The sequence below is a fragment of the Balaenoptera ricei genome, chromosome 17 (assembly GCF_028023285.1).
Source record: "Balaenoptera ricei isolate mBalRic1 chromosome 17, mBalRic1.hap2, whole genome shotgun sequence".
NCBI classification, from domain to species: domain Eukaryota; kingdom Metazoa; phylum Chordata; class Mammalia; order Artiodactyla; family Balaenopteridae; genus Balaenoptera; species Balaenoptera ricei.
The window spans coordinates 73,231,646-73,258,085 of record NC_082655.1 but is presented as its reverse complement, the minus strand read 5'-3'; the positions used below and the strand labels follow the sequence as shown (position 1 = coordinate 73,258,085).

The following is a 26,440-nucleotide window of genomic DNA, read 5'->3' as shown; positions in this document are numbered from 1 at the left end:
TCATCATTAGCCACATACTTTTGGATTTAGTAATGTTTTTAAACCTAAGTGTGCAAGCAGTGTATAAAATGCTCCAAAATATTTAAAGATTAGTTCATAATAGATTCTATTGATACAACATATTTGTGAAGCACTTGATAGTTTCACCAAGTATTCTTGGGTGTGATTTCTCACTTAGCTCTCAAAAGAACCCTAATATGTTTTTCTCATTTTGAAAATTAAGAAATTAGAATGGAGAATGTTAAATACTTGTTTAAGACAGGCTTTCTAAAGAGGCAGACTTGGGACATGAATCCAGATGTTCTTAGTAAAATTCTGGAGCTCTTGCCACACATCTTGGTACCTTTTAATATTTAATAATAATTATGATGATGATAATGATAACTGCTGATGTTTATTGAAGGTTTACTATCTGCCAAGGACAGTGCCAAGCACTCCACAGAATTCTCTCTCATTTAATTTTTCGAAGAACCCTAAGAGGCAAGCACAACACCAAAGCACAGAGCCGGTGAGGAATTAGCCACAGGTCACAGAGCTAGTAAATGCAAAAGCCGAGATGCACACTCAGGTGGGCCTTCTCCAGAGCCTGCCCTCTTAACTACTTGTATATGCCTAGCTGACCTTAGGAAGCCTTCCTTGGCAGTCTCTATTCCAGAGTCCTCGTCACCCGAGTTCTTGTTGCACCATTACTAACCAGCGTGACGGTGTTTCTTGGCACATTACAAACCAATATATGATTAGCCCAATTACTTTAAGCAAGTGACTTAAAATTTCCATTGCCAGCTGTCTCATGTGCCACATGGAGATATACTGCAGTGAGGGCTAAGTTATATAACACATGTAAATGACCCAGCACACATCAGCCAGGTAATGGGCACTCAATTAATTGTACTTATGAGTCAGGCTGATAATGATCATTTATTGTTTAAAAAGTACTCTGGGGGTTGGAGGAGGGGACAATTAATCTTGACGGGTGGGACTCCAGATGTTATGGGGAAAAGTAACGGTAGGGCCTTGAAGAATAGGAAACTGTTAACAGGTGAAGGGCACGCTGTGGTCTGAATGTTTGTGCCCTCCCAAAGCTCGTATGTTGAAATCCTAATGCCTGATGTGATGGTATTAGGAAGTGTGGGCCTTTGAGAGGAGACTAGGGTTCTGATAAAAGAGACCCCACATAGACCCCTGCCCCTATTGCCATGTGGAGACACGGCGAAGCTGCAGGCCATGCACCAGAAAGAGGGCCCTGGCTGGAATGCAACTGTGCCAGCACTTTGATCTTGGACTTCCAGCCTCCAGAACCGTGAGAAATACATTTCGCCCCTGTACACACGTATAGGCTACCAGTCTGTGGTACTTTGTTACAGCAGCCCAAACAAATAGGGCACTGTACGCAGAGAATCCCGCACAAATGAAATGACGGTTCCAACAAGTGGGCCCCGCCTGTAAGAACAGTGGGGACCACAATACTGAGCACCCCCGACCGAATTAGGAACTGTGACCCCCAACTGCCTGTGCTGTGGGTACTTAAGGAAACCATCTGCAGCCATCGAGTCTGTAATTCTCTATTCACACGTGTGGACCGCTGCCATCACCCACGTATCACCTCTCCCTTTACCGACGTAGGGCCACTCTTGCAGTGGCAGCAAGAGCTCGTTTCTGCACTGGCCCTCTGGCCTCTGCATCCTGCGCCTGAGGTACCTGATCCTTTTCTTCCCTAAGGACTGTCCTGCCTGCCGCCTGAGACAGTGGCCACCACATCTACGATAGAGAAGGGCACTCCCTCGGGTTTAGAGTTGGCGGGGAGGGCAGTTACTTATTTCCACATCCACCCTGGGCTGAAGCCCGTGGTAACTCATCTCTCACCAGCCACGATCCAGGGACCCCGGGACAGCACTCTCTGGTCTAGTCCCGTTGCACTACTGGGAGTGGGGAAGGGAGAGGGTGAGAGTAAGTGGAGTTTTCCATCAGAGTCCTAAGGTGGCCTGGGGAATCAGCCCTTCTGCACAAGTCAGCACACCCAGGATTCTCGCTCCTACTCCCCCGTCACCTCCTAATGCCACCGCCGAGCTCCTGCTTCCACGCTCTGCTCACGGCTTTCCCGCTACCTAGACTTTTCTTCACTGCCCATGTAAACGCCATCCACTCTGCAACCTCTGTTGATCTCGCAAAACTCCTATGGCACTTGGCACAGGAATTTTACTCTTTTGGAAAAAGCAGAGACCTTCCTAAAAAAATTGCCTAAAACTTGATTAGAAGACTGGCCTAACCATCTGAAAGGTCTATGTTCTAATTCCAGTTCTATCATTTTCACGTACTGTTACAACCTAAGTGTAATTTTCTTCTCTTATGAATGGATTACATCCTAACTGTCCTGCCTCAGAGAATTGAGATGTGCTCATTTAAGAACAGATGCAAAAACATTCCTGAAAATGGTAAACCACTATCCAACTGAGGTGATAAGGGCAGGTTTTATCTTCATAACTAGTAAAGTTCTTTAGAGGATAAGGGCAATGTCTGATTTGCATCCCCCCAAAATGCCTCAGAAAGTGCATCAATTACAGAAGGCATTCAGTATTTGTTGATTAATGGGAAACAATATTTTTACCAAAAAAGAGGTCTTTTAGTGTAAAGTTTCAGCTTTATACACTTAGTTTTAGCAAACAAGATTTAATGAACATATTCAGCATTTTAAAGATCCAGTGATTTTTCTGACTTCTGAATGACATTTACAAGCATCGTCTTTTTGTACTCTTTTACAACCTAAATCTAATTTCATTATGCTAGATTTATCAGAAACATCAATATTTTCCATTTGAAGTTCCTGATTAAAAAAAATCACTTTGGGGCTTCCCTGGTGGCGCAGTGGTTAAGAATCTGCCTGCCAATGCAAGGGACACAGGTTCGAGCCCTGGCCTGGGAAGATCCCACATGCCACAGAGCGACTAAGCCCGGGCGCCACAACTACTGAGCCTGAGCTCTAGAGCCCGCGAGCCACAACTACTGAGCTCACATGCCACAACTACTGAAGCCTGCGCGCCTAGAGCCCATGCTCCGCAACGAGAAGCCACGACAATGAGAAGCCCGCGCACCACAACGAAGAGTAGCCCCCGCTCACCGCAACTAGAGAAAGCCCGTGCGCAGCAACAAAGACCCAACGCAGCCAAAAATAAATAAATAAATAAATAAAAAAAAAATCACTTTGGAAAAACCAGAATAAAACTGGAATTCTTCAACATTTTCACCTTAAAGTGAATAGTCTTCTTTTTAAAGTATTTTACTTGATGCATTTGTGAAATTTAGGGAAGCACAAATCTCATTTAATAGCATGTAATGAGTCTTCCAGCTTATGGTGGATTTAGTATTGACAAAAATGTTTTAACTTTATTTATTTTGGCCGCATTTCACGCCTTGCGGGATCTCAGTTCCCTGACAAGGGATTGAACCCAGGCCACGGCAGTGAAAGGGCTGAATCCTCACCACTAGACCACCAGGGAACTCCCCCAAATGTTGTAATTTTCAAACGTTTAAGTTAAATCTAATTTTCTCACCGGCAGGGAGGTTATGTCCAACTTTCTATAACCCCACCACCACTTATACCCAACTACAGATGACATTTGTTCATCTGCACATTGCTTTCTAATATATTTAACTCACTAACATGAGAACCACAGTACACATATCAAATTTTATTGAATAATTTAGCATCTTCGTCTGTACTTACAAAAAGAGAAAGGAACACTTAATTATCACTTATATTGTGCCAATCATTATACTTGTCACTTTAACTTGTTGATGCTTATTATTCCTGAATTCTGTATTTGCAGATATGCCTACTTAAAATGTATTTTTGGGGGGAAAGCGGCGGGTGGAGGTGGTGGAATGAACTGGGAGATTGGGATTGACATGTATACACTGATGTGTATAAAATGGATGACTAATAAGAACCTGCTGTATAAATAAATAAATAAAATTAAATTAAAAAAAAATGTATTTGTAACCCTCAGATCAATATTCCAGCACTTTTGAGATGGTGGACGTACATGTGGGCAGATTGGGGGAATCTGATTTGCTAAAGGAGGCACACGCTCCCTGCTGAGGTCTGACACGGCTACACACTCTCTTCTTGTTTCAGCTAGCATACTGTATACATACATCATTTTTGTAGTCTATTAAGTGCTGATTATCACATTTCTGTGCTTTTTGTTGCTGATCTTGCTGTTTAAAATGGCCCCCACCTGTAGCGCTGAATGCTATCTAGTGTCCCTAAGAGCAAGAAGGCTGTGATGTGCCCTAAGGAGAAAATACGCGCATTAGATAACTCTGTTCAGGCATGAGTTCAGTGCTGTTGGCCCTGAGTTCAATGTTAGTGAATCAACAGTATATATGAAACATAAATAAAACAAGGTTAGGGACTTCCCTGGTGGCGCAGTGGTTAAGAATCCACCTGCCAATGCAGGGGACATGGGTTTGAGCCCTGGCCCAGGAAGATCCCACATGCCGCGGAGCAACTAAGCCCGTGTGCCACAACTACTGACCCTGTGCTCTAGAGCCCGCGAGCCACAACTACTGAGCCCACGTGCCACAACTACTGAGCCCACATGCCTAGAGCCCATGCTCTGCAACGAGAAGCCACCGCAATGAGAAGTCTGCGCACCGCAATGAAGAGTAGCGCCCGCTCGCCGCAACCAGAGAAAGCCCACACACAGCAACAAAGACCCAACGCAGCCAAAAATAAATAAATATATTAAAAAAAACAAAAAAACAAACAAAAAAAACCCAACAAGGTTATGTTCTGATTGGCTGACAAAAATGTCATGATTAGAGGCTTGCAGGAACCTAACCCTGTGATTCCCTGGGAGCAACGGCTCATTGTTTGCTAATTCAGTTTCCCCGAGACTTTATAGAACCTAACTACCAAGAATAATGAGAATCGACTGTACATTTGCTTGTTTTTAATGAACAACAACAACAAAAATAAGATAATTCTTCTTTTAAAATTTTATTACGGAAAACTAAAAAAGGGAGAATAGTAAATGGACCCCCAGGTACCTAGGACCCAGACTCAACACCAGCCAGCCTCGTTTCCTCCTCTTCTCTCTCTAGCTGGATTATCTGGACACAAATCCCAGACATATACCATTTCATCCATGACTATCTTACAGGTAAATTCTTGTTAACTCTTTAAAACTGTAAGAGTGAAAAATCTGGAAAACAAAGTTACAAAGAAGGAACTAACCACATAAATTGATAGAGTTAACATTTTGATTGATTTCTCCTCAGTCTTTTTACACATGAACAGAAAGATTGGAACCATATTGATTAGCTCCTCCCTTTTCATTTAACATTAAGCCGGTTTTCCATATCTTTAGTCTTCAAAAATAAAATAAATTGTAATACTCCTTTGTACATCATCTCATTTAATAAGAGGCATGTCATTTTTTCCTGTCTGCTTCATTTTTTTGAGAGGTGTGACTGCTAATTTAAAATTACGCTTTTTATCTTGAGATAATTATATACTCACATACGCTGTAAGAAATCATCCAGAAGACACAGTATTCTCTCTACCCAGTTCCCCCCAATGGGAACATGTTGCACAACCACAGAGCAATGTCACAACCAGGAGAATGATGTCCATACAGTCAGGACAGAACTTTCCATCACCAGGAGGATCCCTCCCGTTGCCTTTTTACAACCATACCCACTTCCCTTTTGCCCCCAAATCTTCCTAACCCCCTGGGAACCACTAATCTGTCCTTCTTCTATAATTTTGTCATTTCAAGAATGTTATATAAATGGAATCACATAGCATGTAAACTTTTAGGACTGGCTTTTTTCACTCAGCGTAAGACTCAAGTTGTTTCGTCCGTTAGCAGTTCCTTCCCTTTTATTACTGACTAGTATTCCAGGTGTGGACATAGCACAGAATGTTTAAACATTCACCCACTGAAGGACACCTAGTTTTGGGCTATTATGAATAAAGCTGCTATAAAAATATGCATACAGGTTTTTGTGCGAACACAAAAGTGCATTAGTTTCCTATTGTGGCTGTAATAAATTACCACACACTTAATTTAAAAACCTCAAATTTGCTATCTTGCAGTTGTGGAGATCAGAAGCCTGAGTTCCAGGCTTCCCTGGTGGTCTAGTGGTTAAGACTCTCGGAGCTTCCAATGCAGGAGGCAAGGGTTTGATCCCTGGTCAGGGAAGTTCCTCATGCCATGGGGCATGGCCAAAAAAAAAAAAAAAGTTTGAGTTCCTTCTGGAAATTCTAGGGGCGAATCTGATCCCTGCCTTTTCTTTCCAGAGTTGGCTGGCGTTCCTGGGCTCATGGCGGCATTCCAAGTGTTGCGTCCAACATCACAAGATCTTCTGACTCTGGCCCTTCTGCCTCCCTCTTATAAAGGCCCTTCTGATTATGTTGGGCCCACTTGAACCATCCAAAATAATCTCTCCATGTCAAGATCGTTAACTTAATCACAACTGCAAAGACCCTTTTGCCATATAAGGTACCATACTCACAAGTTCTACGGACTAGAATGTGGGCCTCACGGCAAAGCCGTTATGTAGCCAATGACAAGTTTGCGTTTCTTTGGGGTAAGTGCTCAAGAATCCAACTATCATTGGTGGTTGCATGCTTACTTTTATAGGAAGCAAACTGTTTTCCATAAGTCCCACCAGCGGTGTAAGGGCGATGCAGTTTCTCTACAACCTTGCAAGCATTCGGTCACTTCGTTTTAGTCATTCTGATAGGTGTGTAGTGATACGTCACTGTGATTTTAATTTGCATATCTCTAACGGCAAAAGACATTGAACATCTTTTCACATGCTCATTTGCCATCTGTATATCCTCTTTGGTGAAATATCTGTCTATGCCTTGTCTGCTTTATTTTTAATGCAAATACCCAGAAGTTTTTCAGAAACTCTTTCACCAAGGCTAGTAACAGAATTTATGGGTTCTCTGGGTAGGTTTTTGACCTGGATCTTTGGGGAAGCTTAGGTGCAGTGGTTCTAAAACTTTAGTGTGCCTCAGAATCACCTGTTGAGCTTGATAAAATATAGCTTGTTGGGACCCAAGCCCAGAGTTTCTGATTTTGTAACTATGGGGTGGAGCCCTGGAGAATTTGCATTTCTAACAAATTCCCGGGTAGCAATGATGCTGTTATCCCAGGACCATACTTTGAGATGCTTTAGGGAGACCTTACGGCTACTTGATGTTTTCTGTTGCCTTTTCCTTGTCATTGTAAATTTCCCTGTAGTAAATATTAGAATGAATCAAATAGCTGTTGTGCTCCAAAGTGAAGTGCTTGGGGAAAAAAAAAAAAAAAAGAACAGGGGTATGGCAAAAATCAATCTGATCTCCCAGTGGCCAAAGCTTGGAACAATCTGAGCAACTAAATAAATTATGACAGTACTGGATTATAACCCAAAGAACAAATATCCATGAGTCCATAGTGATATAAATAAATATGGAAGAAAGGACAAACTTTCTCTGCACAAGAATTCTAAATACTCCAGGAGGTGGAGCTTTAATTCCCTTCTCCTTGCGTGTGGGCTGGATTTCCCGACTCACCTCCCAAGACTTTAGTATGGAAAGTGGAAAATAGGAATTTTGCCATGGAAAACCTGGCAGACATCACTTTAACCAAATGACCAAGATTAACATGATCGGTGGTAAGTCATATTGATGTCACATGCCCCCTGTTATGATGTGATAAGAAAGGCATCTCACCTTTGGTATTGTTCCCCTAAATCCACGAGCCCCACCTACTTGTGAGGAAGGAAACATCAGACTCAATTTGAGGTTCGTTCTAAACATATCTGCCCAGTGCTCTTCAAAAGTGTCAAGACCACGAGACAAGACGAAGAAACTCAAAAACTGGGGGAGACAAAGAAAAAGAACGTTAGTGAAAAAACTGGAAATTCGGACAGTCTGTAGGTAACAGTACTGTAACAATGTCAATTTCCTAGTTTTGATAAATACACCTGGTTAAGTAATATGTGAACATTAGGGAAAGCTGGGTGAAGGATACAAAGGAATTCCCTGTACTATCTTTGCAACATTTCTGTTAATCTACAATTATTTCAAAATAAAGAAGTTCCCCACCCAGTTTCTGATTTGGTAAATACAGTGGGTCCCCAGAATTTGCATTTGTATTAAGTTCCCCGGAGATGCTGTTACTAGGGAAACGCTCTGCAAAACACCGGTTTACAGAAACCTTAGGGCTACTTGATGTTTTCTGTTTCTTCCTGTCATTGTAAATTTCTTTGTAGCATACACAAGAATGAAAACAGTTGTTGACCTTTCTCTTTCAAAGCAGGTTTACTTTTCTTTTTGGTGGGAGGCGGGGTTTATTCACTGCTCTGCTCAGCTATTAGTCTTACCTTAAGCATGATATTTAAGGATTCCTTCCTTCTAAAAATGCATCAATCAACCCTCACATTGAATTTTCCATGCTTGGTTCACTTATACTATGTTACTTAGTGATAACAAAAAGCCTTAGTAATTTTGTCTTAAATATTGGCAAAAATTCAAAGAGAAGTTAAAATGCTACTAGGTAAGGAAGTGAATCTGGGTAATTACTATGCACACACAGTTTATTATAATTTGTCTCTCACTATCCACCGTCACCTTCTTCCCTAGTAGTAAACTTTCTCATTTTTAACTGAGCACACGGCCAACCAGAATACATCACCATATATCCTCCAAGTTTCCTTAAGTAGGTATTTTCATAAGACTGTGTCCTAGTTAGGAGACAGGCAGAAGTGGGAAATGCAATTGCTACAAAATGTCCTTAAAGGGGAGAAAGGGGCCTTTCTTCACCTTGCTTTCTGCTGGTAGGAATGACTATGATGGCTGGAAGTTGAACAGTCATCTTGGACCCCAGGTGGAAGTGTTATCATGAGGATGGTGGCAAAACAGGCTATAAGGAGCCCAATACCTGACTCTGTGACAGCAGCCCAAGCCCTGGACTGACTACCTCCAGACCGCTTTTTTTTTTTTAATTTATTTATTCAATTTATTTATTTTTGGCTGCGTTGGGTCTTCGTTGCTGCACACAGGCTTTCTCTAGTTGTGGCGAGAGGGGGCTACTCTTCGTTGCGGTGTGCGGGCTTCTCGTTGCAGTGGCTTCTCTTGTTGTGGAGCACAGGCTATAGGCGTGCGGGCTTCGGTAGTTGCGGCACGCGGGCTCAGTAGTTGTGGCTCGTGGGCTCTAGAGCACAGGCTCAGTAGTTGTGGCACACGAGCTTAGTTGCTCCGTGGCATGTGGGATCTTCCCGGACCAGGGATCGAACCCATGTCCCCTGCATTGGCAGGTGGATTCTCAATCACTGCGCCACCAGAGAAGCCCCTCCAAACCTCTTCTGTATGAAAGAAAAACTGACCTGTCTTAAGTTCCCGTTGTCTTGGACTTGCTATCACCTGCAGCTGAACCTAACTGGAACGGATACAAAGTGTCATGCAGAAGTGCAGGGCCCACTATTACCGCTGTGCAGAGTGGAAGCTCACTGGATAATGGCAGCAAGGTGGCTGAGGGGTGAAAGGGGGCTGAAATCCAGCCTGCCCTCTCCTTTCCAAGCTGTGATCAGAGCGGTGTTCACTAGGAGGCTGAGATGCCTGCGGCCCTGCGGAAGAGTGAAGCACTGTCTAGAATCTAGACTCTACAGCTAGAGTTTGCACACTTCTGGAGGCAGTGCGGAGGATCTGAGGTAGTTCCCACAGGTACTTAAAACATATTTAATATTAACTGGGCCACATCTCATGGTAGGTAGTGCTGCATTCTGCAACTTCAGACCTCCAGGCTAGTTAGGATAATATGGAAGGAAGGAGTTTGTTGCGTGACAGAAAGAGAACAGAAACTCACCAGAACATGTCATTAGGCAGCATTATATGGTGGCTACAGTACAAGCTCTGGAGCCAAACTGCCTGTGTTCAAATCCTGGCTCTCACAGTGATCAGCTGTGTTATTTCAGGCACTTTTCTTAACCTCATTGTGTGTCAGTTTTTGTTAACAGCACTTAATGCCCAACGATGCACTGAGGATTTTAATGATTATTACAGTGCCTGACATGTAGTGATGAATAAATGTAAGCTATTACCACCATTCTGGGAATTCTTTAGCAAAGGAACCAGAAACTAGCCCTGTATAGCCACTGCTTCTTGAGGGCTTAAGCTCTGCCAGGAATTATCCATATCTGACCTTATTTTACTCATGGGGAAACTAAGGCTTAGAAAGGTTCAGTGACTTTCCCAAGGTTATACAACTAATGTATCTAGCCCAGCTGTAATTCAAACTCAGATTGGTTTGGATCCCAAAGCCATGCTTTTAAACTAAGATAATTAAGATTGGAAGACAAAGCCTGTGAGATTTCACATGCTTCCTCTTGTATACCCTCCGTTTGTTTCCCCACTCATAACAGGTACTGTAGTAGCAAACTCTTTCAGGCTAAGGTCTGTAAGGAGTGAGGATGGACAGACTGGAGAGATTAAGAGCAGCAACTGGAAGGGTGGGGTAGGGTGGAGCAGGGGGGTCCTGGGGAATTGCAAAAGCATTCAGCCTGAGCTGAGAATCAGGCAGAGTCCCACTTGGGACTTGCAAAACGGGAGCGCCTGGGGAGCTAAGCAGACCTGCAAAATGCCTCTTGGTGATGTATATGAAACACTGGACTCTCGAGATAAGATTCACTTCTACTATTCATTGCTTCTAAAATATTGTTGCATTGTTAAACACAAAGTCAATCCTATAACTTAGCAATTTTATATTTTATAAACTATCACTTATCCGATGGCTTTTAAGTAAAGTAAGGATTTGGCCATTTAAGTTATTTCTTTACATAGAGTCTAAGAAACCTTTGCCTTTATTGCAAAGACGTTGTTTCAACCAACCATTCAAAATGTTGCAAATCAGCTCCTTTGGTTTTGCCAATTTGCAGAAAAGTAACTTTACCAGTTTCTCTTGAACCTTTAAACGTCTGTCCTTTCAGGACTGAAAAAACATCCTGCAACTGTGCTTACCTTTCCCAAAGTAACTTTATTCATTCATCAAAATCAACGTCAGGGGAGGGTAAAGTCTGACTTCAGAGGTGACGGTTAACGTGAGTTATTCCTACCATGCTCCTGAGGTTTGGAGAGAACGAACACTTGCCGGGGCACCTCCTATGTGCTTTTAAGTGTCGGCGCCCAGAGCCGCAACCCAGCCACTTTCGCTGCACGTGCTGGCTCGCGGTTCGCCCAGCAACTCCGTCCCGAGGGCCGCCGACTCATCCCGCCGCCCACGTGGCCTTGGACGGCCTCGGGCGGCCGCGGTGGAGGCCTGGCCGCCGCGGCTCGATCACCTAAGGGCGGGCGCGGCTGCCGCCGCGGCGTTCCTACCCACCAACGTTCACTCCGCCGCCGGGAGGGCGCCGCCGGCTGGGCTCTACAAGTCCGGGCAGCCCCCGCCTGCCGCCCACGCCCACTTCCCGCCCAGAATGAAACGGACTCCGGCTCCGGCCCGGTTCCCCGCCGCCGCCGTCGCCGCCGCCGCCGCTGCCGCCCGACGCACGCCCGGCGGCCTCCGAGCGGCACAGAAGGCAGGCACCGAATCGCCCCGGAAAGCTGGCGCTTGCAGCCGCACAGGCGCGCTCCGTACGCGGCGCATGCGCCGAGGGGTCAGCCGCTCAGGCCCGTCTCAGATCACGTGAGGGCGCGGAGGCGGAGCTAAGGCCTGTGGCGGGAGGGTGGGGGAGGAAGAGCGAGGTGAGCGCGGACGTCAGAGTGGAGAGCGGAAGGTCAGGGAGGCTCAGAGCGGAAGTGAGACTAGGGAGCCTGTCCGCCATTGTGGACCCGAGAAGCGGAGAGCGAGAGGGGAGGAGAGCGTGCAAGCGAAAGAGACGGGCCCCTTCCACCGACTCCCGAGCGCGAGGCCCTCTTTCTGGCTTCTTAGCGAGCGGCGGCGGCGGCTGGAAGAGTCTCTCGGCCGAGGGCGGCAGCCAACTGCTGTGAGTGCACGGGGAGAGGCCCAGGCGGCGGCGGCGGCGGCGGCGGTAGCAGCAGCAGCTCTCGGGTTGCGGTGAAGAATGTCAGCCACTAGCGTGGATCAGGTGAGGGAGCAGAGGCCGCAGGCTCGGCGAAGGCCCGAGCCCCGGAGCTCCACCCTCGCGTGGGGCTCCGGCTCCTCCCCGTCGCCGCCGCCGCCGGGCCCGTAACGGTGCCCCGGGCACAACTGGCTGCGGTCCCGCCGCCCGAGCCGGGGCGTGCGCCCGGGCCGCGGAGCCTGCGGTCCAGGCGGGCGGCCGCGGGGGCCGCGGAGGGTGGAGGCAGGACTGCGCTCCGGGGCCTTCGGACGCGTCCTGAGGGCGGCAGAAGTGGGGCTGACCCCGGGCGAGCGCTGGGAGACGGCTTCCGAGTGGCGGGTCGGAGGGCGAAGCCCCGGCACGGGTGGGCGGTCGGTGGCGATGGAGGATGTGGTGGGTTTCACTCCTACGCGGATTGTTTAAAATAACTTGTCTCGGATAACGTCTCTGATTAACACGCTTTTCTTCTCTTCCTTTTTTTTTTTTCTTTCTTTTTTTTTTTTTTGAATTTTTCCTTATTACCACATCTTTCATCTTGCTACACAGAGACCTAAAGGGCAAGGAAATAAAGGTGAGTTCGGATATTTTTTACCTTTATTTCTCATTGTTGGTTTGATGTTACTTTTAAACTATGTGGAGGCCTTTTTGGTTTTGATATTTTGTTTTTGTTTTGTTTTGTTTTTGTTTTTTTGAAATGTAGGATTAGAGAAACAGTTCGTCTCGGCTAAGGCAGCCAAATGCTGTCCGAAAGTTTGGTAGGTCCTTGCTTAGAAGCCACTTTTACAGAAACCAAAGTGATGCGAGAAACAGTTTTTATTAGCTTGTATTTCACTTAAGGAGGTATTGTTATGAATGTAGTGACATTTCTTTAATTTTACAGCCTGTATTATGTGACTTCTGCCACAGATTCTCCCAATGTGTGTAGATAAGTGGACATTTTCTTCCTGTCTGGTTTACGTGGGAACGCGCAGCCCACATAGAATTGTGTGTCCCAGTAGTGGAAAGTGTACCGTTAGTCACTGGTTCTGTTGAAGTCGGTCACATTGAGGCAGTAGCCAGTTAGAGATGAAAACGGAACAGAGCATGTCATCTTGCTCTGTAGTCTTGCAAGGTTTGACTCAATATGGTACTTTAGAAAGGACTGGGAAGGAAATAATTTGTGAGGTTCCTGCCAGGATTCTATGATTTACTCTTTAGCTAAAAGAAAAAAAAAAGTACTGCTGAAAGTCAAGCATTTTAAAAAAATTAGTGTGGTTTGTGTTTATTAATATGGAACCATACAGTCAGCTGACTGAAACATGACATGAATCATGTGACATTAGTAAGGGCAGAACAATAACTGCTTTCTTGGGACGGTGCCAATTAAATAACATTACAGTGAACTATGTATTTATTACATTTTGTAATGGGGCTTGAAATTAGACTAAATAGAATTATGCTTCCTGTTTCTTATTTCTGTAGTGAAGTATTACCTACAAAACAAGAGCTACAGTAGCCTTTTAGATGTGAAGTTTAATGTCTTTTATTGGTGCTCCTTATGTTTTTAGGGTTTTTATTAGCTATTGCACATTTGAAAGGAATGGGTTCTGTATGCACAGCTTAATTTTCTTTTGAGTTGTAGTACAATTTTTTTGAGAATTTTTACATACTAGTTATATGGCACTGTATTAGGTAACAAATTCATTGCTTTATTTTGATTAAAGATGTATATAAACAACAATTTTAAATTTTAGAATTTAATTTTAATATTAGAATTATCTTCTGTGGTGTAAGCACAAAGCTCAGAATTTGATATTGTTGATTTATTTTAAGTGAGTTTCAAACAATTTATTTGTAAATCTAAAAAGAATGATCCATTAATTTCTTTTTTTGTTAGTCTGCCCATTAGGAAGTATATATATGTGCAATCTGGTCATTATTGCCTAGCATAAATTATTTTATCCTAGATCTGTGGGGAGGTGGCACTTTGCAAGGCTATTTGAAATGCTAAGTGTTTTGTGTTACCTGCTTTAAGGTAAGTGCAAGTTCTATGAAGTACTTGTTTGACAAAACAAAATAGCATCTACAGCATTGTAAGCCATTACTGTATTACTGTAAGTTTGATTTATGACAGTTATTTCACTTAGGTATATCCTCATCACAGCTTTGATATCAGAGAGATAAATTTTCTATAAACAAAATCGTGTATCAACTACAAATAAATATTTATTGGTTAGTAAAATTTTTTTAATCCCATTTGTATCACCTCTGTTAGATGTATTTAGACACACATACAAGGTATTTATTTGGATAGTTGTTTATTCCAAGAAATTTTTCTTACTTTCCCCCTTACTCTTCAGTTCATAATTTCATCCATGGATAGAACAATGGACTAGGATTCCTAGGAGACCTGTGTTCTCATACTGCTGACTTGCCAAGTGAGCTTGAACACATTGCACCTTTGGTCAGAATTTCCCTCTCTCTGTAAAATATAAGTAACAATTCTAGCCATAAATCCTATTGTATGCTACCAGGGTTGTTGTAGTTAAAATAGTCCATTGCTCTAGTAGCCATGATAATTGCTGCCTCACCTCATGTATTTATTGTTAAGGTGCAGGAAGACTATTGCCTAAGACCTGACAGGAGGGAGAAATTCTGTTGGCCTAAAAGTATTGGTAATCATTTAAGCTGCTTTAAATTGGTAGATACTACAAGTGTACTAATACACATACACATTACTTGTATTTTTATGCCTCTGAGAATTACAAGGAAAAGGCAGCAGCTCCAGTGAACTGATACAGGTAGCTATATGTGTGTTTAAGAAAAACTACTCTGCCTTAGTTGACTTGGTTTTCAAGCTAGTAAAATTGTTTTATAATTTTTCTGTTTACTTTTATGAAGCAGAAAGCAAAGTTATTTTTCTTGAACTACAGTCCCAGTGTTCTAAGAATATGAGTATTAAACTTGAATTCAGAACTTATCAACCTTATGAAAAATGCATGTCCCTGAGGAATTATCAGAATTCTGAAAGCATAATCCTTTTTAGTTGACTTAATATGATTTCAGGGACTGTGTATTTCCTTTCTTAATAGTCTTCAGTTGACAGCATTAGCCCAACACCTGGCTTCAGTGTCTTTGATTTTCTACTAAGTATTTTTCTGTATGTCCTTAAATGCACTAAAGGAGCAAAAATTTAAAAGGATTTCTATATCAATCTCTTTGTAAGGCAAAAATGCTTTTGTAGTATAAGTAATACTTCTAGGTTTACTTGTTTATAAGTTTGAATTCTTTTTAATAGATTGTCCCTATGTTAAATATTAGAACTCTTTTATCCTTGGCCAGGGTAGTACTGAAGGACAGTAGAAATTTAAGGATAGTTATGTACCTGTTGGCCCATAATTTAAAACTGACTTCATATCACTTTTATTTATTTAACAAGTGGAATTTTTGCTTGCTGGAATAAAAGTGTACCATTCCTTCCCCTGCAGGCACCACAGATAAAAGTGTCAGATCCCCTGCTTCTAGTAGCCTCAGGCCTTGCTGCCTGCTTCCTCCTATTCCTTAAGTTTATAAATAGGCAAATATATGGAAAGGAATTTATCTTTTCCCTCCTCTCCTCACCTGCCCCTCCCAACAGAGGGACATAGTCATTGTTTGGTACTGCAATTTAAAAGAATTAGGCTGAATTTGGCTATCTTTTAGTGTTTCAGAAAAGTCGTGGAAAATGCCTTGTATTTTGGCAATATCTTTTGTATCCTCTCCCCACCCTACCCCTAACCCCTCGGGAAATGACTGCAAAGCACTTTACTGTTATTTTAGGCCTCATTTTATTAATCCTCAAAACATTCCTATAAGGAGATAGAGGGTATATGGTATTGTCGCTGTTTTTGTAGGTGGGAAAACATGATGCACAGATCTGTTGACTTTCCTAACTTGATGTAGTCAGGACCAGAGCAAAGAATCACCTGGCTCCTAAGGCCCATGTTCTATCTTGATTTGACTCTGCTTCATAGAGCAGAGGAAACAGGCGAAGAATCATGTAAGTCATCTGTTCTTTTTTCCCTGAAGAACTTGTACAGACTATGGGACTAGCTTGGATTTCATTACTATTTAATGGCTTTCAGTCTCCAAGACATTAGATTGTCATTAAGTAATGTTCAAAACCTGAAGTCTTTAAGACAATTGAATTTCTTTAAGAAAGGTATGCTTCTGAAACTCTAGGGCTAGCTTCTTATTCAGATTCTAATTTGATGCAGATTGCTTATCAGTATGCGTGAAATACTTAAAACAAAATAAAACATTTTTTCCTTAGATTGACATAGTCCTTGAATAATCTTTTAGGACTTAGACATTTTAATGCATCATTATAAATGACTATAGACTGTATTTACTTAGTGTATGAGAATATTTTCTTAGTCTCAGCCTCTTAGAATTAGAAGAAAAGATAGAACAGAGAAGATGAGTAAGAAGAGCAGTATAATATATATTTGGATAAATTTTAAGGAGGTACTTTTTTACTGTTTTAGCAGTGTGGACTAAATTTCTGGTAATCTAATGAATACAAGAGATAATAGTTGTAATTTTGAAATGGGTAGCTGTTTCAGATACTGTCAAATACGTATGTAACAGTGACAAATATGTACCAGTCCAGGCGCGTAGTGAAGAATTCTTTTTCAGGAGGTAATAGACCAGGCATAACTATTTTTGAATAGAGGAGTGGTAAAGGAGAACAGATATGTTAGAATCTCTTGGGCTGAAATGATTAGCCCACCTGATATAACCTAAGGTACCCTCCGCTTTAATTTTGTTTCTAGTGGCTGTTGCATATTTAAATTCTGGGGAGCGCATTTAGCTCAACTCTGGCATTGATGCATTCCTTATCAAATGCAGTTAAGCCACCTCAGTGGAGCCAGGATCACGGTGACCTTGAGGTTTCTCTTGTAGTCTCTGAGGGGCAGTGTAGAATCATGAGAGGTGTACTTTGAAGGCTTCACAGAGTAGTATTTTTTTGAGCGATCATTGCTACTCAGGGGGTGGCAAAGAACTAAGGGGTTTTACCTGTCTTTGCTCCCATGACTCTGTCAACTTGTATATTTCATTTAGGTCTCTGAACTCATTGGAATAATTAGGGAAAATAAAGATGTTATGATATTATAGAAGAACACACAACGTAAATCCATTGCTCCTAACCTTAATTTATAATATTTTATATTTAAGTATTGTATTTAAAAATGCTTTATTTTTAAGCAATAAATCTTCAGGTATTGAGGGGCTTTATTTTGTTTCCAAGAGATTAGTTGATTAGTCATAAGCTTGTTTATGTGGTCCTAAAGTAATTTTTAGTCCTGTTTGGATCTTGTAATATTTTATGTGATAATAATATCCAAGATTATTAAATACTGTCATTGAATACTCAGATGAGATGAGGTAGGTACTATTAATAACCTCCTTGAATAGAGAAGTAGTCAGAGTTAGACAGGCTAAGTTACTAACTAGAGATCACCCAGCTTCTCCGTGTTGGACTTGGGATTCAAACCCAGGATCTTTTTACCTTGAGTCTGTGCTCAAAAGCACTGAGACAGTGTCCAGAACAACAGCTTTATATAGAGCATTTATGGAAGTGATCTCTGAACAAATATGGCATTATAAATCACTCTGACTGGTTTTCTCGTATGTTGCAAGAGTAATCATGGTTATCTTTAGTGTCTTAGTTTTATTTATACTTTCTTGTGAAAGTCTTCATTGTTTTTTGTTTAGAGTAAAGGCCCTTTTTATTTAGATTTTTTTATGATAATATTTATTTATTGTGATATTGCTTCAAGTGAATTTTAGCCACTTTCTTTAACTGGAGACATTTAAGATATTTATTTTAACGTCGGTTACCAAACAAGGTTATTTATTTACCTTTATTGGACTGAGTAGTAAAGTGATTTAACAAAGGTAGAGAACATTCAGAAATCTATCTTGTCAACAACACTGCTTAAAGTGGTTATTTTAGATTCAAATACAGCATTAGCAAACCCTTCCAACATTTTAATTTAACTGCTTACCACAGTGTTGAAATTGGGATATTTACGTTATGTTTTTAGTAATGAGAAGTGTATATATACTTTGTATTTATGTAATCTTGGGCTTATATATACAAGATTTGTAAGTTTTTGGTGGCACATAAATATTTGTATCCAAAATTAAGTTAATCCTAAAGGGGGGTTTTAAATGAAAAGAACAAAGAACCCAGGATAAGTTTCCGATTTGATTTGGAAAATATTGAAAATATTAGGTTATTTTGTGAGTTTCATAAAGATAATTACAATACATCTAATACAAACATATTTTTTAGTTTCAGTACAAAACGGTTCGATTCATCAAAAAGATGCTGTAAATGATGATGATTTTGAGCCATACTTGAGTAGCCAGACAAATCAGGTAAGTGTGACAGTCACATATTTAGGAAATTAAACTTACATTAGTATTAATTGATTTTTTAAAGTAGGTATTTTAGTTGAATGAGGCGAACCCTAACATGAATTAACCCAGCGTGCCTACATAATAGTGAATAGCAGCTGCAGGCTTTTGGCACAAGAGAGTTCTTTGGAAATTGGAGATGGCTGGAACTAGATTATGAAATACAGAGATAGGAAGATGAACGTTTGTATATATTGTGGTTAGATTTTTTTTTTTGACTGTTGAATTTAATCTTTTAATGCTGCTGCCATATCTTCATAGCTAAAGCAGATTATAAGGTTTAATTAGCTAGAAGTTTGTGGGAGAGGACTAGTTTGTGCCTGAAATTTTTGGTTAGTATAATTAAAGTTATACTATAACCTGGTATGTAACCTGGTAGCATAAGAAATAGAATTAAAGATATTATAAACACACTTGCTTATGTATTGTAGGCATGGAGAATTTCATCAAATCAAATAACTAGTCGCTTTTGAGGTTCTTCTGTGTTTGAATTTTTCACAGATAATCTTGTGATTTTGTATATAGGAATAATTTAGATTAAACATTGACAAAAAAGAATGGTATTTCTTAGTCTCTATACCAATTCTGCATCTCTTTCTGATTGTTAATAAAAATGTCACTACTAGAAGTAAATTTAAAAAAAAACCTTTCATTATTAACCAATTTCTTTAGAGAGAACATTCTGGAATGAAACTGCTTTGTTGTTTTGCTTATAAAAAGACATGAAAAATGTACCTTGAAATCTTAACCTAGTTTTTTTTAACTTATAAAAGAATAAGGAACCAAATATTGTTACAGAACTTTGCAGTTGCAGAGAAAATGTGAAAAAAAAGTAGCTTCCAATTTGTGGAATGTACAGTTATTTTTAGGACTTTGGAGAGCCATGGTTATGTTCAACCTGATCTACATTTATTTCTCTTTAACCACCCCCTTCTATCTGTTGATGTACATCCCTAGCGTATGTTGGGAGGGAATAAATAAATAAGAAAGAATAAAAATGGGTGATAAAAGTCCATGAAAGTTTGGCTACTTTAAAAAAAATGAAAAAGTTCATTTCATTCTTATGTAATCTACCTTTATGATCTCAATAACAAATTTACTTTCCACCTAAAGGTTGTGAAAGAATGTATCACTGGAAAATAGGGCAAGATCATTTGTTGTGAAGTGTAGTGCAAGTTTTGAAAGAATATATTCTGTTCTATTTGGTCCCATACAGTAATCTCAGTTAACATCCCTATGGCAGTGTTTCCAACTTTTTTGAGAAATTCTGATATAATGAGGTATAGTAGATATTCTCCTAAAAAGATCTCCATGATCAGATAAGTTTGGGAAATTTATTTGGTTTACATAATTGTTTTTTTGCTACTTGATTTTATACTTTTTGTATTTTAATGTAAAATGAATTTCTAAGACAAGGGTATGGTATGAATATTCTCTGACTGACTTGTTCAAACTCTATTTTCAAGAAATTTTAATGGATTATAAATGTTTGAGAATTGCTACCTGTAAGAATCTTCTCGTTTTATTTGGTAACAGATGTTTCATAATTTATTTGTCACAGGGGCTTAGAAGATTGGTTTTTTGGCATTCCACAGAGATGCTTCAGGTCTGCCTAGGGGAGACCGGGGGAGGGTAACCTGGATCCTACCCGTGCAGCAGCCAGAGCTGTGCTTTGCTTTTCATGTGTTTTATATGTTGGAATTCTGCATAAGATTTCACATAAAGTGTTGGAAAGTCATTATTTTTTAAGACTATAAGGGCATTTACCGTAGTGAACCCAGTTTTTAAATTGAATCATAGAAATTTCTTTATGTTGGGGCAAAAACATCTATAAAAGGTTTGTTTTAATGTGATGTTTAAATGGAAGGTCTTATACTTTGTATTAATTAAATCACTTACTGATGTTAGAATCAATGTAATGTGCTCTTTAAAGAGAAGTCTTAAAGTTTAATACCAGTACGGGTATATTTTACCTCCCTCTCCTTGCCAGTGCTGATGAATAGGATTTCAGCAATTATCTTTCTGTAATAACTAAAAATAATTGTCTAACCAGGATACATATTTACCTTTTAAAGAATAGTAACACTATAGAATATTGAAAACTGGGTTTATTGGAGAGCAGAATTGAAAATTATCTGAAATCTTAAAGGTAAGCTGTACAGAATTTAAATTTATCATAGTTACTTAGCTAAAATAGAAAAGTTTTTACAAATTGACCTTTTAAAGTCGATTAGTGAAAAGTGGATTTATTGATGAAATATCTAATGTGATTATTTTCAGATGTAAAGTTATGCAAGTATTTATTGTTTCTTGTACTGACCTAGCTGAAATAATTGGTTAATTAAAAATTTTTTCAACTGAATATACAGTGTGTTTTTAAAATTAAATCCCTTCATCTGATTTTAATATTATAAATAATAAAAATGATATTCTTTAGTCTAGAAAAGTTTTTAATGTTTGTTTTATATGCTTAGATCTAAATCAAATCAAACCCAGGGATGCTTTAAAAACAGGTTGTTGGCCTTTTACTTCTGTGGCAGCATATTCTATTTTCTCATGCTCAATTTCTCAGGGAATAATTTTCATAGTAATTTTAAAAGTAAATGTATGTCCTTCAGGACTTAAAATTCTCTGTAGTTCCTCGGAATAATCTGATGATTAAGTTGATTAAAAATTCAGGTTTAATTGGTACTGTTAAAGATGCTGTGTAATTTGTGCATATAAATTTGAAGAATAAATTGAAAAAATGAAGTTTGAATTGGTCTGCTTGTGTATATGGGGAAATAAATTCCTAGCCATGCTTATCAGAGAAGAGGTATAGAGAACTAAGACAGTAACAGATTTTTTCTCTCCTTGTTATTACTGCCCTTAGGTAAGGTTTTCATTATCTCTGCTGTTGGAATGATTTCCTAACTGGTAATTCCATGTTGCCACTCAGCAGTCCTCTTAAAGTCCAAGTCTGTTGCCGTCGTCATGTTAAAGACTTATCAAAGCTTCACCACAGTGGATATATTCATTATAAAAATGGCTCCACTTCCCCCCCTGCCTCATCTTTGGTCAACTTTATCCATGTAACTTATTTAGGGAATAGGACTTATTTTCTGAAAATATAAGTATTTTCTGAATATTTTCTTTCATGATCTCAAGCTTTCCATTTATATGTATGATGTACCACACACAGACTCTCATGTCTGTCACTTCATGAAGTCTTCTGATTTTCCAGTTACTTGCCCCCTCCTCTTTGTACTAGAGCTTTTGTTTTGCTTTGTTCTTATTTCTGTAACAATACCTATCAAATTGCAGGGTAAATATGTCTTCCCTACTAGACCTGTGAAGTGCTCCAGGTCAGAGAGCATGTTCTTTATCTTATTTTCTCCATGTTCTTTATCTAATTTTCTAGGTTATCCAATGTACTCAAGGATTCTAGGTTGATTCTAGGTTGACTGGCACTGTATCTGGCATGTAGTAGGCATTCATTAAGTATTCATTGAATAAGTAGATTAGGTTAACTGCTAGAATTAGGGAATGAAGAAGTATGGTTGATGAAATATTCAGATTAATTGAGTATAATGTATGATACATTTTTTCTTATGACATCTATGTGATTAAATATGCATGTATTTTACTTTTTGAGAAGTACAATAATATTTTTAAAATAATAGAAGAAAATGTACATAAACATTAAAAGTATACTAAACTTCACTTAACTTTTTGTTAATCTAGTAGTTAGTTCTGGGGTTTGAAGTACCTCAGGTTCTTAATGGAAAAACAGTTTCTGTTTTTCTATGCAGACGTGCTGTTTTTGGTGAATAATACCTCAACCATTTATTATTGTACTCCTACGACATTGTACAATGTTCTATCTTGGAAGTTTGGATATTTATGAAGTAAAAATAGGTATTAAGTTACCATAACTGAAAGACTCAGTTATAATTGAGTTGTATTAAAGTGTCCTCAGGTCAGAACAGTAATCATGAATTTTTTCTTAGTGTTGTTCAAGTTTTCTTTGAGATAATAGAAAAACAATTGACCTGACTCACAAGGCTAAGAAATGATAATTACAAATGATTTTGAAATTCGAAGGAAGAAGTTTTCATCTTTTCTGTATTTTAGTTTTCAAATTAAAACAAGATTAACTCCTATACTTCAGTATAGCACTTTGCAGTTAACTAGATTTTTAAAGATATGTAATTGATTAGAGCAGCAGGTATTTTCCCATTTTACCGACGAAGAAACAGGGTTAGAGAAATTAAATGATCTGATGATCACTGACATAGAAACTGCAAAAGTAGGGAATAACTACTGTTTATTGAATATTTATTGTGTCCTAGGTACATTATCTTTATTTCTTTTTAATATTTGAGAAAACTCAGTTTTAAGTAACTTGATATTGGCTTCACACAGCTGATAAGTACTGGGTTGGGATTAGAATTTAGTTACCTCGTGGCTTCACATCCACCTTCAGGTTGCGTTTCTAAGTTTATGCTCTAGGTAAAGGGTTTGTGGATCTGTTACTTTACAAGTATGTTTAATTATATCCATTGATTATTATATCATTTTTTATGTGTACATATTGTTATTTTCCCCTTTTCAATTAGTTTTTTGAGTAAGAAGGATATGCCAAGCATTTCATATCACTTTGTTAAAGGTTATATATCTTTAAACAACAAAGTAAAATTTCACTATTACTGACCAATTTCAGAATTATGAATAAACTATTTTAAAGTGATTATTTGGACATAAACTGTTAAATTGATTGTACCTCGTTGTACCAGGTTTGAAGTAAAAGGTGAAAGAAAGTTTTGAGTTTCTGTTTTCCATCATCAGTAGGTGGAAATTTTGTTCCCCTTCATTCCACTTAGCTAGCAATTAAAAATTTATCTGACATTTAGCAAAACATTTAAAAATATTTCCAATTATAATCGAAGCTCTGCTAATACAAAATGTGTTGACCATATCTTACTTTTAAACTTTAGTAGTTTCCTACAACTTTGTTCTTACTAGAACCCAAACCAAAACCCTTGCCTTTTGGAAGGAGACTGCTTAAGTTACTTTCGTAAAGCTGAGGAAAAAACATCTCATTCAGCTAAAACTACTGAAAGAATTAGGAAATAAATAGCATTGTTTGATAAACTGGAGAAAGCAGGCCATTTATCCAGTGTGCTCAAGGATTCCAGGCTGGTAGCATGGAAGCTCTGTGGACAGCTCTGTAGTCAGGCGGGGACAGCAGCGCATCTCTGCTCATTAGCTTGAGCTGACTGTTTGACAAGGCCCTTGTGATTGATGGAGCACATTTTAAAGTAATTTAAACTTACCGTTTTGACAGAATCAGTAGTTTAGGGGTGAAGTAGTAAAACCCATGATTTAAAAATAATTGAAAAGATATTTAATAAAAGGCCCCACAGCAAAAGGGTGTGGACCTGGTCCAGCCCCAGAAGTGGCAGAATTGGTGAAAATTTGTTACCCATTTAATAATATAGCTTGGGGGGGGGCTTTTTTTTTTTAATAGGAATCAGTATATATTAGATAATCTATTAAAACGGGTTGACAGACTGTGACCCAGGGACCAAAACCTGTTTTCTTTGAGGAAACCCTTGAGCTAGCAGCTTTTTAAAGGGTTGTTAAAAGAAGATGAATATGTGACTGCAACTGGATACCGTATTTGGCTTGCAGAGCTTAAAATATTTGCTCTTTGGCTCTTTAGTTTGCTGATCCCTGAATCATGTGATGGATATAGACAAATTAGGAACCTGATGTGTAACTGTTGTGCAAAATTCAGCATTTGTGAGGGTGAAGTAAGAATATTCAACATAAGTTACGAGTGTGATTTTGCAAACACTTTATCATGACGAATGAACTTAAAAATTTTCCGCCTTGTCTGTTTTTCCACTCCCACATCCAGGTAAAGACTTACTAAGTCCAGATTTCAACGCCAACATTCTAAATTAAAACTTTGAAACTGAAACTGATTACCTCCATATTCAACTCAGCTTCCTTATTCTTCCCTCATGTGGAATATATTCACTTCCCTGTGCAATGTCTTTAACTGTAGGTTTTCTTTTAGAATGAATATTTTATATCAGTATTTTTCACAATGTACGCATTCAGTAAGTGTTTGGTTAAAGTAATAAAGGGAAACCTTAATAACTTCAAAAAAATTTAAAAATTAAAGAAATCTTGATTATGTATGTTCATTAATATTGGCTAAATGGGCTTTCTCACAGTGACTTCAGTATGAAGTACTATGAATACTTTTACTTTCAATAAATAATTTGGTGATTGAATTATAAACACAGGTGTGTGTATATATATCCATGGCTACTGAAGCTTACTCATTATTCATTTCTTCAAGATTTTTTTTTTTTTTCTTTGAAAACCACTGTTGGTGACTTTGAGCTTCCCTCAGGCTTCATTTCCTTCATACTAATATTGTGAGCATTCTTTGAATGTATTTTCAAATATGGTTAATAATTATCCAATATAGTTAAAGAATATGTTCAACTAAATTAGTAAATGGTTGACACATATATTTCCAGTTTTGGATACAGTGGAATATACTTAATATCAAATGTGTTTAAAGTCATTTTTTTTCTTTTAACTAATGCTGACACAGTTTTTTGTTTTTAAGTTCAAGTTTTACTGAAAGCACTCAGTAAATCTATGTCTAATTATTAACTTAAATGCAGCCTTTATTTGATTCTCTTGTCATTTTCATTTAATTATATCAGTCATTTCAAAAGGCAAAATATGAAACTAGCTTTCTTATGTACAGTGGACAGTTTTAATAGTTGTAAGGTATGTCACATGTAACTTAATAGTAATAGTAAAGCATTTTAGTTTTCAATAATAGGCCTTTAAAAAATAAAATGAATTCCAGGTAGTATCTGTGATGTAATTGTCACATATTTATATTGATACACTTTCTTGAGTGGGAAAGCAGTGGCAGAATAACCCCAAGAGAGTGACAGCCAAAAAAACCAGAATGGGTTTGCTCCATTTTGCACTTTGCTCCATTGCATTCTCCACTTTGCTCCAGGGAACTTAGAATGTCTATGTAAATAAAGTGAATAATCAGCCTTCAAAATGGTATTGACCCTTGGGAGGGGAATACAAATTGTCTTGACTAGATATCAGCTTAGTTTTTTCATCTTGCTTAATTTTACAAATTCTGAAGCTCTGTCCAAGGCTTTAAAAATCACACCTAAATCATAGAGTGAAAATCTATTACAATTGTCCTTTGGTGTCCCTAGGGGATTGGTTTCAGGACCCCCGCTGATACCAAAATCCACAGATGCTCAAGTCCTGTATGTAAAACGGCGTAGTATTTGCATATAACATATGCACATCCACCTGTATACTTCAGATCACCTCTAGATTACTTATAATACCAAATACAATGTAAGTGCTATGTAAGTAGTTGCCCGTGTGGCATATTCAAGTTTTGCTTTTTGGAACTTTATGGAAAATTTTTTCTTCCTGAATATTTTCGCTCCATGGTTGGTTGAATCCATGGATGCAGAACCTGTGGATTGGAGGGCCGGCTGTATCAGACATATTTTTGGCATAAGAAACCTACTTTCAAAAGAAATCCGTAGAATATTTTATTTTTTTACATTGGCTAGTAACAGATTTGACTGAGTTTTTTTCTTTAATAAGCTTTGATTTTTGGCAAATCACTAAATGGATGATTAATTTTATTCAAAATAAAGGCCAATTTAATTATAGTAATTCTGGAAAAAATGATAGGAACTTACTATTTCTAAATTAAAATTCTGATCAGGAAGGTGATAAATTTGTTATGTAAAATTTAGAAAATAGGCACCTGTAACCAACCATTAAGAAACCATTAGGATTTTGTTTTCTTTTTCAAAGCAAGCAAGGCAAAACAGAACAAACAAATATGGATCATGCTCTAACTATAATCTTGAATCTTTTTTTGTTT

The 26,440-nt window shown here is 38.9% G+C and overlaps 1 protein-coding gene across 4 annotated transcripts in view; it reads left to right on the top strand.

The window, feature by feature from the left end:
• Positions 1-11,745: 11,745 nt before the first annotated feature.
• Positions 11,746-26,440, top strand: part of YTHDF3 (YTH N6-methyladenosine RNA binding protein F3) — a 31,976-nt gene continuing 17,281 nt past the window's right edge. The window contains exons 1-5 of one of the 4 annotated variants that reach the window (XM_059902344.1): positions 11,746-12,081; positions 12,601-12,625; positions 15,927-16,072; positions 18,374-18,459; positions 20,060-20,104. In XM_059902344.1, the coding sequence (XP_059758327.1) occupies positions 16,015-16,072; positions 18,374-18,459; positions 20,060-20,104 (189 nt within the window). In that variant the 5' untranslated portion in view covers positions 11,746-12,081; positions 12,601-12,625; positions 15,927-16,014. The remainder of the gene's footprint in view (positions 12,082-12,600; positions 12,626-15,926; positions 16,073-18,373; positions 18,460-20,059; positions 20,105-26,440) is intronic. The other 3 variants (XM_059902345.1, XM_059902346.1, XM_059902347.1) reach the window with 3 other exon arrangements.